Source organism: Zalophus californianus, chromosome 2 (genome assembly GCF_009762305.2).
Source record: "Zalophus californianus isolate mZalCal1 chromosome 2, mZalCal1.pri.v2, whole genome shotgun sequence".
Classification (NCBI taxonomy): domain Eukaryota; kingdom Metazoa; phylum Chordata; class Mammalia; order Carnivora; family Otariidae; genus Zalophus; species Zalophus californianus.
Genome location: NC_045596.1, coordinates 128005860 through 128018351, shown reverse-complemented (window position 1 = coordinate 128018351; position 12492 = coordinate 128005860). Strand labels below are relative to the sequence as shown.

Genomic DNA, 12492 nt, shown 5'->3' with positions numbered 1-12492 from the left:
AGATTAAAATTATATAAAAATTATAAAATGAATATACTCCCCTTTCCCCAGTCCAAGTGTCTGCACCTGCAGGGAGGATCAGGCGCCTGCAGGGAGCTTCAGATTCCTACCAGGGGCCAGAAAGACATAACCCAGTGGCCCTGGGAGGTAGGCAGTAATGGCACGAAACTTCCATCTGTGCCTAGCTTTCCTGGATCAGCAAGGCCGTGAAAGCTTGCCAACCCTCAGGAAATGACAACGGCTCCCAGCTTCTAGGAGCTCAGTTCCCGGTGCCTGCTGGCTGTGTTTCCTTGATGGGGACCCGCATTTCTGCAGGCCTGGTGAAAAGAGACTTCTGATTGCCAAGGATCGGGAACATCTGACTATTCGGTGGACCCCTGTAAAGTGGTTTGCTTCCTGATGGTTTTCACATGGTAGAGGGTGCTGGGGGCCTATGCTCTCCACTCACATGACATGACTGCCTCATTTCTCTGGATGCATTGGTTCCCCTGCCAAACAAAACAGAGCTGGAGCTGGGGCAATGCGCCCTGATTCTTGCCACATGTTCATCTGGAGTCTGATGGGCATTTGACAGTCTGTTACCTGGTTCTCACCTCAACCACAGCAACACAGAGCGGGTTTGCTCAGAGCTTCGATTTTACGATATTACGAAGTCCAAAACCGGGTGTGAATTTAATCCGCGTTGGACCATCCAGATTAAGACCTACTCATTTATTCAATACAGATTTACTGGGTGTTTGCCAGGTACTGTGCTAGCTGGATGGGAGGTGAGGGGACATCAGGGCGAACAAAACAGGCATGATGTCTGTCCTTTTGGAACTATGTTTTAGCGGGAGAGACAGACAAAATTAAGCAGATGGGTTGATCAGTGACAAATTGTGGCAAATGCTGTGAAGGACCAAGAAAGGTGCTGGGCTGGGGAACAACTGGAAAGGTGGGCCCTACTTCAGATGTAGAGTGCTCCTTGAGGAGAGACTATAAACTGAGACCAGAAGGAAGTGAGGAGTCCAGCCAAGCAAGCAGCAGGGGTGAGGATAGAGTTCTAAGGGGAGCGCTTGATGGAATATACCACGACCTGTTCCGGGACAAAGAGACAGTCCCAGTGTTGGGCTTGATGTGTCACGGGAGATGCAACAGTGATGTTTTGAACTGGGACATTTTGGGTAGGGGGTCAAGGAACCATCCCTCTTGTCTGGCTCCTCCTTGCCTTCCCTCACCACTGTTTTCTTCCACATATGGATTAAAAGAATAAAAAGGGATAAACTTCTGATTTGAGGTAAACACTCTCAGAGGACCATCTTATCTCTAAAAAAAAAACCAAACAGATTTCATGCGGATTAGGACCTCGTTTCAATATGGCACATGTTTGACTCAGAGGTTAATTATTGCTCCCTTAAAAATGCGATTTGAAGTCATCTCCTGTGTTTGTAAAGGAGATCTCAGCTGTTGTTGAAATAAAAAGTTGTTATGGACAGTGAAAGCTAACATGGCCTTTATTTTTTTTTTTTTCTCTTTAGGTGAACTGGGAAGTGAAAACATCAAAGTGTAAGTCCCCACTACCTCTGACCCAGCTCAGTGAGGACAAGGGTATCAGGGAGAGGAGCAGATTAGAAAGCCATCTGCTTTTTATGAGTTTTTGTTCTGACACCCTTCAGGGACCCTTGAGGGGCCTCTTGCTTCCTGGGCCCTGGGAGAGGGCCCTGAGCAGCCTATGGGGATGCACGCTCATCCCCCAACCTCAATTCAGTGGGGGATCTGGGTAAAGAACAGGGTCCTCTTCAGAAAAAACTAAATCTTTTTGACTACTACCAGTTCCAAATGCATTGTAGTTCAATATTCTGACACTGGGTGTATTTCAAGGACATTGGTTTTTTCATTCTTGTTAACATTTTATCACCGGGAAAGATATGTTCCCTGGTATTAAAGGAGGAGAGCCCTGGTAGAAGCCTAAAGTTCATGTGGCAGAACCATGGTGGGGTGGGAGGGAGAAAAGGAATGGAGGGGGAGAAGAAGGAAGGATGGTGCAGGGAGAGAGAGAGAGGGGGAGGGAGGGGAAAGAGGGGAGAGATGGGGAGAGGGAGGGAGGGAAGTGGGGGGGGAGAGAGAGAGAGAACAAGGTTCCACCAGAAGAGTGTGCTGGGGCCCGGTCACCACCCTCGCCCCCACTTCCCCCTAGCAACCTTGCTTGTTTAAACACTTTGCTCACTTCCTCTCCACGGTGTCACGCCCACACTGTGGTTCAGAGCTGGTGGTCCTCCTCCCCAACCCCATTTACATTGACCGGGGGCTTCTTTCCCGTAACTGTGGGCTCTGCGCCCTGCTAAGTGAGTGCGGTGGGTTTCTGAAAGCAAGGGCTCTATTTCTCCATGACAGAAGAACCTGGGAATTGGAAGGAGAGGTGAGGAAAGCAACCTGTTCACGGGGGCCTCTTGACCTGGGGCCCAGATCAGAAACCTCAAAGAAAGGGAAGTGAAATTAAGCAAGGCTAAAATGCTCAACAGGGCAACTCCCCGGAGGATCCTCACCGTGGAAGCCTATTGGCTCAACGTTGTGCCTTCTGGGGGGCAGGCAGTGTCTCCGGGTCTCCCTTTGAGCTGCGTGCCCTCCATCTTTGGATCAGCGATAGAGGAAGGTTTATTTTCGTTCTAGCCTTTCCTCCATTTAGAGTTTGGTACATGTGAATAGGGCAACCCCCCCCCCCATCTGCCCTGGAGTGTCACACACGACCTCAAGTTCACCTTTCTCCCACTCAGCATTCCAGGCTCTCCCAAAAGGAAACTCTGTCCACCACACTTCTTTTTGTTTTAACGCGGTTTTTGCTCTCTCTCTAGCCCCATTTTTGAGGAAGACACGCCCTCTGTTATGGAAATCGAAATGGAAGAGCTTGACAAGTGGATGAACAGCATGAATAGAAATGGTACGGTCACCTAAAGTTCTTTTTCTGTCTTCTCTAGTATGAGAAGACTGTCAGAGTTTCAGAAATACCCCGTAAATCCTGGAGTGTGTCAGGGTGAGCCCAAGCCACATTAGATTTGGAGCATGCAAATGGTGAACCTGGGTCTGACCATCGTTAAAGACTCCGTTTGATTAGGCCATCACTTGGTGCCCTTGGTTTTTACTGTTGTACAAGCTTTTCAAATGGCCTCTTTAAAGAAGCCGATGGTCTTTTTTCAAACAAGGAACAGGTCCAAATTATCTGGAAAAAGTTAGCATCTGGCATTACCTTATATATGGTAGAATTTAGAGATCTACAATTTTAATCTGTATATGGATATAAAACTTTACCACATATAGTTTACACAGATCTGTGCTGTCCAGTACAACAAATGCTAGCCACATGTGGCTATTTAAATTAAAAATTTAGAAAAATGAAATAAAGTTAAAAATTTTGTTCGTCAGTCACTCTAGCCACATTTTGAGTGCTCTGTAGCCACTTGCGGCTCATAACTACTATATTATACAGCACAAGTTTAGAACATTTCCATCATATAGAAAGTTCTATGGGACAACACTAATACAGTAGTATTATAGATATGCTCATGAACTTGTTGATATCTGGCAGTAATTGTATGTGTTCTTTACTTTTCATTGAATCAATGTTTGGATTTAAAAATGATGGTAGCTGTTTTTTTCCTTTTTAAAGTTCCGTTTAAAAAGTCAATAAATTATTTTCACGCTCGGATTAAATTAATAAGATCCAATATTTATATTATCATATCATTCGTATTTTTCACATTCGTCTTTAAAAAATACTCCGGGGTCTGTCAGATTCAACAATAGTGAAGTCCAAATCCAGAGACCTGTTATTAGAATTATTGTACCAGAGGCTTATCAACATAAGCTTTCCAAAAGATTAGAACCATTCAATGAACTTGTGTAATTTCCAACAGAACAGTTTTTCATAGCCCAATATGGAGGAAAGAATGGCTCTGTAGAGCATTTAAGGATGGGGGCAGGTCACTGAGGTAATCCTGAAGGTAGTTTCATTTTGTTATTTTTAGTTTATAAAATATACCTACATAATAGAATTTGGAAAATGCAAAAAAAAAAAAAAAAGTAGAAAGAAGAAAAGAATATACCACCCAAAGATAACCTCTCTTAATCATTTGCCATATTTCCTTTTGTGCCTGGGACAATTGTAATACAAAATCAGGATCCTGTTACACTCACTAAACCAGAAACCTAGAAAAAGGCCTTTCTTTTTAACACCCACGGCAAAGAGTTATTTTGACACATATGTGATGGAGCCGATGGATTTTGTTTTTCCTTAAAAATAACTGGGGCATAATAGGAGGGAACTCTGACGACTTTAAGAAGGTTAGTTGTTCCTCACTTTACCTGCTGCTTTTTGATTGGGCATCGTGACTGAAATCATTCTGCAGGCACATCAGGACCTCCGGTAAAGCAATTTTATTCCAGTGTCTAACCTGAAACATGCAGATTCTAGCTTTTGGAGCAACGGTGGGGTTCTTCGGGGACTGAATAACCAAGCAGGGAGGCATTGTGCCCTTTCCAACAGGGCCAGGGCCATGCTGAAGTCTTGTATCTGCGCTACTGATGCTTTTTCCATTTCAAGAGCCTTGCCATCATTAATCTTTTAACCTCGGGAACTCCCTAGTGAGGCCATTTCTGCACAAGTAACCATACAGATCAGGGAAATGTGATGCTCAAATGTAAGAGTTTTGCGGATAGAAAATAGAATTTTGGTGACTAAAAATGAGTTTGCTTTTTTTCTGTCCTAGCTGACTGTGAATGTTTACCTACTTTAAAGGAAGAAAAGGAATCAAACCACAACCCAAGGTACTTCTAGTTTCCACTATTGATGATAGGTGTGTGGGGGAGGGGAGAGGAGACCACAGTAGAGCCCTTTTGCTTACCGTCTCTGTGCCTGTAAATTTTATGGGACAATTTACATGGGTGTATGTGTGTGTCATGTGGAGAAAAGAAAGTGTGAGTTATGGCAAAGAGGAAAATGTAAAGTAAATATCCTAGTGACTCCATCTTTAGAAGTAAATTGGTATTGGCATTTTCTTGCCCTTCTAAAGAGACACTGTTGTGTCGGCTTCCGTTTTAGTCATAAAACTGTGATTATAACAAACTAGAGGTTTGTTTAGCTTGGATGGAGAGATGTTTGGTAAGGAAAACAGATGGAAGTGGCCATCTTAAAGGGGATAACTGTAAATAAATGAGCAAAATGAACATATTAAAAAACAAAACAAAACAAAACAAAACCAAACCCCACCTGGATTGGATTGTTATAGGAGAGAAATTAAGTGAGAATTTGATAAACATATTCCATCCTACCACTAGGTGGCTCTGCCTGATAGAAGATTTTGGTGTCTAGGGCTTGGCGTTGTTCAGCACACCGTAATCTTGTTTAAATGTTGTTCTCTTTTGTGAGGATGGAAATGACCATGTTTGGGGTGTTTTTGATCAGAGAATTGTTTGGTCAGGACGCGAGAAGTGTCACAGGAGAAAGGATTGATGATGCAGCAGCTTGGGTACTTGTCCCACATGGCAGCACTGTGATTTGGGGGGTGCCAAGTTGTTGGTAGGGGTGACTCAGAGGGGGTCGGGGAGCAGAGAACGTGACTGAGCCTGTGACCGAGACTTTACACTTCTGTGGGAATAAATAGAAGAAACTTTCAGAGCAGGATAAACATCACCCGTCTTTTCTCCCTCCATGTTAACCAAAGTTCCTGTGCCAGTCATCTTAACTGTTTCCAGAACGCAGTCACTTGTCACTGGGCAGTCCCTGAGGCTGGAGCATCACAGGGGAAGGCTGATAGTCGATAGTGATTGGGCAGTCAGATGTTTGTCTTCTGAACCCTTATTCTGCACCTTTCCCTCAACCTCCTCTGAGAGGTGGTCACCCCACATCTCACACATCAGGCCTCCACAGTCTTACTGAGGCAATCCTCAGCTTTGACGTGGAAATTCACTTCGTATTGAAGGTTTCAGTCATTATTATCTCTCCAGGTATCTTCATGTTAAAAATTCATCACTGGCTCAGAAAAGATTCTATACTATTTAAATGAGATGCCAGATATTAACAAGCAGACGAAAGAAGAAAATGTTAGGGGGAGTATCACAAAGGAAATTACAAAGGAGTATTCTCTCCACATTTTAATCTTACCTAAAATTGAGTCATTGTGTATGTTCAGTGTGGGGCTCACCCACATCACCACCGAAACCCTATAAATGTCTTGTTAGCGTATCTCTGACCGGCACCCTCAACTGATGTGAAACATGGTGGTTTTTATGTACCTGCCTCTTGATCTTTGAAATTATTGGCAACATAGAAGAAACTGAATGTTAGAGGATTGTATGGTTGTGAAAGCGTGTTAGAGATCACATTTCTGAAATATTGGAAGGTTGGTCTTGTTAATAAGCTTGAGCTCACTTCTGCCTGTGAGACAAATACTTAACCTATTTGGAGGGCTGCTTTATGCTAAACTATTGCTTTTAAGGTGCATGTCTACATTCCTCCGTTGGTCCAAAACAATCTGGCTTCAGTTCGCAGGATGACAGTCTGGCTTCACCTCGTTCCCACTCAGTGAAGCCAGCACCAGCGTATGGAACCAACAGTGGCAAGTCCCAAGGCTTTGGTACTAAAGGGACTTTCTGATTACTCAAAGAGCAGTACAAGATTGTAAAGCAAATCTAATTTTTAGTCACTAAAAACTCAGAAAGATACAAAGCACTTGGAACAAAGCCTGCCACAGAATAAACTCTCAAGAAGTATTGGTATTATGATTATTTTTAAAGGTTTTATTTATTTATTTGTCAGAGAGAAAGAGAGAGAGAGAGAGAGAGCACGAGCAGGAGGAATGGCAGAGATGGAAGCAGGCTCCCCGCTGAGCAGGAGCCTGGCATGGGACTCGATCCCAGGACCCTGAGATCATGACCTGAGCCCAAGGCAGACACTTAACCCACTGAGCCACCCAGACATCCCTGGTATTATTATTATTAACTTAAAATTGATATACATAAATTCACTGCCTCTTGGGCTAAGGAACCCATGTCCAAGGACCCAGGCACATCCATATTAGTGGTTGGGGCATTAAAAAAAAAAAAAAGCTTTCTATTTTAGAGCAGTTTCAGGTGTACAGCAAAATGAGCAGAAATTACAGAGAGTTCCCATATACTCCCAACCCCCCCACACGCACAGCCTCCTAGACTTGGTGTCCCACACCAGAGGGGTACATTGGTTACAATCAGCTAACGTACGTTGACACATCATTATCCCCAAAGTTCCCCATTGGCTTTTACGTCTGCGACTCATCCTTCCTCTACCATTCAAGTAGCGTGCAGGGGAACACAATGCTTCAGAAAGTACATAACAGTCACTGGAGAGTGAGCTTAGTAGAAAACACACGTCTCGATCCTCTTGCTACATTAAGACTTCCAGAACCCATTTAAAGGGTTCAATCCTTCTTGATGCTAGAAAGACACCCTGACATGGAACCTCTGTTATATATAAAGTCCATGTGCTTCTGGAAAAAGGACTCACTCTGGTCACCACCCTCCCCTTAATGCACTGCACTGGGTGTGAAGACTTTTCTCATTAGGGTCCATAGTCTCCGGTCTTTCAGGTCTTTTCCCGCATATCCCATTGGCCAGCCATTGTTCATTACTTTGCCCTGTCCTCATGGAATGGACATTTTCCTTTATGCTATGGAATCTAACATTTAGCACAGGACTTTCATAAGGGTCAGAGACATACAAAGCACTCTGGGAAGTTTATACTATGGTTTTCATGTTTTTAGAAAGTCAATAAGGAAATATAACAAAGGAATTGTGGAGGAGGGGGAGCTTTATGTTATTTCCTACCTTAGCATTTTCCCCCTAATTCTTGTCTGCTATGGGTGAGGCATTGTGAGAGTAGTGGTGGAATAGTAGTGTTGGTGGAGTAGTGTCCAGGGGGTATGGCGGGGCAGTGGGAGGTGGGGAGAGGTCTGCCCTGGAGTTGAAGAGAATTTCATCAGTGGCGTTGTTAAGCTTTGCCAGCACTTGGTGATAACAGAAAGCAGATCCGTTGAGTTGGTTTTATTAGTGTTTAAATTCTCGGTAAAGAATGCCTTCCCCTTCTTGTCTACCCCAACCCTTCCAGCACCTTCCTGAAAGCTGCTAGATAGTTGTAACCACATGAAGGATAGAATCCCTTTCATCACTGTGCTTAAGGTCTAGCCAGCCTGTCCCTTCTTCCCGAGGCCTTTATATTTCGACAATTTCCTGCAAGTGCGGTGTTTCTGTCTTTGCAAGTTTAGGTGAATAATCACAGAAAAGGAATCGCAAATATTAGCCAAGTGTCCATCTTCTTTCCCGTTATGCCAATTGGCCACAGTGATGAGTTTATATTGAGAAATAGCATTGGGGAAGACTAGGGGGAAAATCGATTTGGTTCCATCCAAGTGGATTTAGAATTTTGAAAACACATTTATAACAAAAAATAATAAGACATTTATACAGAATTTTATACATACCAGAAGCCTAGGTACTATCACCTTGGAAGTTAGCTAGTCAGGGTAAATAACAGCATACCTGTTCCGGTTTTGTAATAATTCAATTGTTTATGATTCATGTCTGAGCTCAATGACGTAAAAATGGATCACTTCAATATTTCTCAGGAAAATCCAGGTTAGTTTAATAAAGAATTTTGTGAATTTCTTCCTGTTTCTGCTCCTCTCTGTCTTTTTTTTTTTTTTGAAAAGTATGATTGTTGATGTCGTTTTACAAAATATATTTACTGAACACCCAGTATGTGCCTGGCATGGTCTACATCATGCTGGTTCAACCAGTTAAAATGAAATAATCTGTATGAGTAAACCTGGAATCAGAGAGGTTAAGTGACTTGTCCAATTTCCACAACAAGTTTATGATAAAACTCAATGTATCTTTTAAAACTACATTTTCATTTACTTTTATTAATTGGTTAAGATAAGAGATATTCTACAAATTAGGAGACAAATTAGAGATTAAAAAATAGAAGGGACACTCAGCAGCAAGGAAGGCAGCCACCGTGAGGCGAATACATGACAGTATCTGGTGGATGACGTATCCATCACCTCATGTAGTCATTGACAAGACTGAACCATTAATTGTGAGAAAACAGCAGGTTCGGTGAACTGTTTTGGCCTCTCCACTCAAGTAAATCTCTGTGGCCACTTTCCTTCTTTCCTTCCTAATGTCTCAAAAGTCCTTTAAAACTCAACAGGTATTCAATAGGAAGTACGTTGAGTGGCAACTGATTTCCCTCAAATCTGAGCTCTGTTTTATGAGGGATACAAAGTAACATATGAGGGGCACAAAGTAACCGCTTATAATCCTGCAGGATGATAACCTCAAATAACATTGTTGAAAAGCAGGTGTGGGTGCGCGCGTGCACGCGTGCGTGCGTGTGCATGTGATGGTGAGGGACAATGTATTCAATTGAATAAACCACAGCATTGCTTGAAGAGTGGCCAGGATTATGTCTGCCGTGGGCATGATCTATGTGTGTTGGATGAATTTTAGATCTGGCTGTGGTTAGCCAGATGTGTGACCTCTATAATTCCCCCCGCGCGGGCCAGGCCCGTTTCGGGAAGGAGAAGGGAGGTTATACTGATGAAGAGAAAGGGAGCATGATCGAATTGTTACGTGACTTTGTGTTATACTGAGCTCTGCACTGCTCCAAGCTTTGGAGCATCATGACACCAGAAAGGTTTGATGCAGGTTTATTGCCATCTTCGGAGCTAGGAAACATTAGCCGTGGTCAGACGGAGGGAGCGCTAGAAGATAAACTGGTCAGGAGACCAAAGAAGGCTGATCTGCTCCCGCCTGCGACCCAGGGGCAGTTAGGAAACGAGGTGTTCAGAGCAGCCTCTGGCCTCGTTTCGCTGCTGGCGTTCCAATGAAACGCTTTCTTAAAAATCGTAAGATGATGCTTTGTCATCAGTTCAATTTGTTTTTACAGTTTGTAGGCCTGTTACTATAAAGGCTTTTGGGGAAGCTGTCCCACATGCTTAAAATATCTCTATAACACTCTGAGAAAAATTGCTGGCTAATGCCACTGTCGCCGGCCAGACGCCAGAGCCGCCAGAATTAACATGGAGGCAGGCACAGAGGTTTCAGGCAGGATCCCTGAGTTTATTTGCAATCGTGGGGCAGTTTGCCAAGGTATTTTTCACAGGGAACTCTAGGATTTGCCAGCGTTAAACACAGCCGGGCTTCCTTGATCAGTTCGCACGGATGACAGCAGGGAACACGTCTAACTAAACGAAGGGACGAGCGAGCGAGAGAGAATGCCTCCAGGCTCATGTGGGGGCCAGATCCCAGGGCGTGGACTTCCTCCCGGGCCCAACGGCCACTGCTCCACCATCCCGGGGAAAATGGGCATGTGAGAGTTGTGACACTAGGCATGACCCAGTGCCCCACAGCTGCAGCAACTGGGGTCCGCTTTGGGAGCGTCTTGGGTGGCAGGCCCCCTGCCCTGCTCACCGACTCCAGAGCTGAGCTAAGCAGTGAGTGCGGCGTGTGCGCTCCCGGGCTCTTTGGTGCTCGCAGTGAACAGTTGGGGTTGGTGGACGGTCGCACACACTAAGCCTTCCAAATGCTTGTAGGGTGTTCTTACCCCCTGTAAGTACTTTCTCCTCAGAAATGGAAAGTGTGTTTTTGGAAGATGGTTTCTGAAAGCCTTTGGATGTTTGAAGCTGTGTTGAAGCTTGTGTTGAACCAATAAACATTTGCTTGCATAGAATCTGCAAAATAAGAAGAATCTACGTTCATGGGTTTGTATGTCAGGCCGGTAGCGTGGCTTCCTTAGATTTGCTCACTTCTTCTTCTTTTTTTTTTAAGATTTTATTTATTTATTTGACAGAGAGAGAGAGAGCACAAGGAGGGGGAGCGGCAGGGAGAGGGAGAGGCAGAAGCAGGCTTCCCGCTGAGCAGGGAGCCCGATGTGGGGCTCGATTCCAGGACCCTGGGATCATGACCTGAGCTGAAGGCAGACGCTTAACCGACTGAGCCACCCAGGCACGCCTCACTTATTCTTTACAACAACCCTATAAAGTCCATGGCATTATTATGTATGTTTTGCGGATGAGAGGAAATCAGAAAACTTAGGCCAAGAAGGGTGCCCTTGCCCAAGGTCACCCAGCAAGGAAGTGGCTGAGCCCTGATTCCAGCTCTGGCCATCTGACCCTGTGCTCTTACCTACTGTGTAGAAGAGCTTCTGTTAGCACATACTAGCATGTGCACAACCCTAAACGCAACACGAGCTGCGAAATACCGAGGCATAAACTTAACCAAAAAAATGCATGGTGTAACATAAAAAGAAATTGTTCAGTTTTATGGAGGGACATAAAAGATTCTTAAAAATAGACAGAGACATACTGTACTCCTGAAAGACTCCACATTGTAATGATTAAAATTTAGAGCTGCCTCATGCTTTAGATTAGACTCCAAATGAGTTTAAATGTTGAAAAAAGAAAAAAAGTCCAGAAAAAATATAGATAAATATTATTATAACTTTAAGGTGGGGATGGGTCGAAAGCATGCCACACAAGTTAAAAACCATATCAGGAAAGCACAGATGTACGGGTGCCAGGGTGGCTCAGTCAGTTAAGCATCCAACTCTTGATTTTGGCTCAGGTCTTGAACTCATGGTTGTGGGATGAAGCCCCTCGTGGGACTCCACACTCAGCAGGGAGTCTGCTAGAGAGTCTCTCTCTCTCTCCCTTTCCATCTCCCCCTCCCCCCGCACTCGCACACGCTCTCACTCTCTAAAATAAATAAATAAATCTTTTTTAAAAAAGCATAGATTTGAGCTACATTAAAATCTCAAAATTTCTGTACTTCAAAAAACACAATAAATAGAATGAGAAGGAAGAGGAAAACTGGGGGAAAGTATTTGCAAAATATATATATGATGAACAAAAATTATCATTCTTAATACATGAACCAATAAAAAGGTAATAGTCCCATTTTAAATATGAGTAAAAACTATCAATAAGGAATTTAGCAAAAGAAGTCAAAATTACCAACAGAGCTTTAAAAAAATGTTTACTTTTCTTAGAAATCATTAAAAAGTAAAATCACTAAAAAGTAAAAGCTTTAAAAAAATGTTTACTTTTCTTAGAAATCATTAAAAAATCATTAAAAAGTAAATCATTTACCCAAAAGTAAAGGTAAATATGATACTATTTTCACCTATTGGATCAATAAAAAATGAGAATAATAATATCCAGTATTGGAAAGAATGTGGGGAAAGGAAATCTCCCTAAAGAAAGTGTGGGGAGGAAGGTAAACTGTGCAAAAATGTCTAGGGAAGGGGGTAATTTGACAATGGGCTGTTCAAGCTTTAAAATGGCATACATTTTAACCTGGCAATTCCTCTTCTAGGTATGTTTAGGCAAAGGTAACAATTGGAAGTGTGCAAAGATCTTTTTATACTAAATAAAAACTAAAAATCAGAAATAGAGTCTACATGTTTAACCATAAGGATATAGTTTG

General features: G+C 43.2%; 1 protein-coding gene across 2 annotated transcripts in view; it reads left to right on the top strand.

The window, feature by feature from the left end:
* The window catches only part of TMEM154 (transmembrane protein 154), a 43206-nt gene that overhangs the window by 24907 nt on the left and 5807 nt on the right, over positions 1–12492 (top strand). For both annotated transcript variants that reach the window (XM_027598689.2, XM_027598690.1), the window contains 3 exons: positions 1518–1545; positions 2832–2917; positions 4743–4800. In XM_027598689.2, the coding sequence (XP_027454490.1) occupies positions 1518–1545; positions 2832–2917; positions 4743–4800 (172 nt within the window). The remainder of the gene's footprint in view (positions 1–1517; positions 1546–2831; positions 2918–4742; positions 4801–12492) is intronic.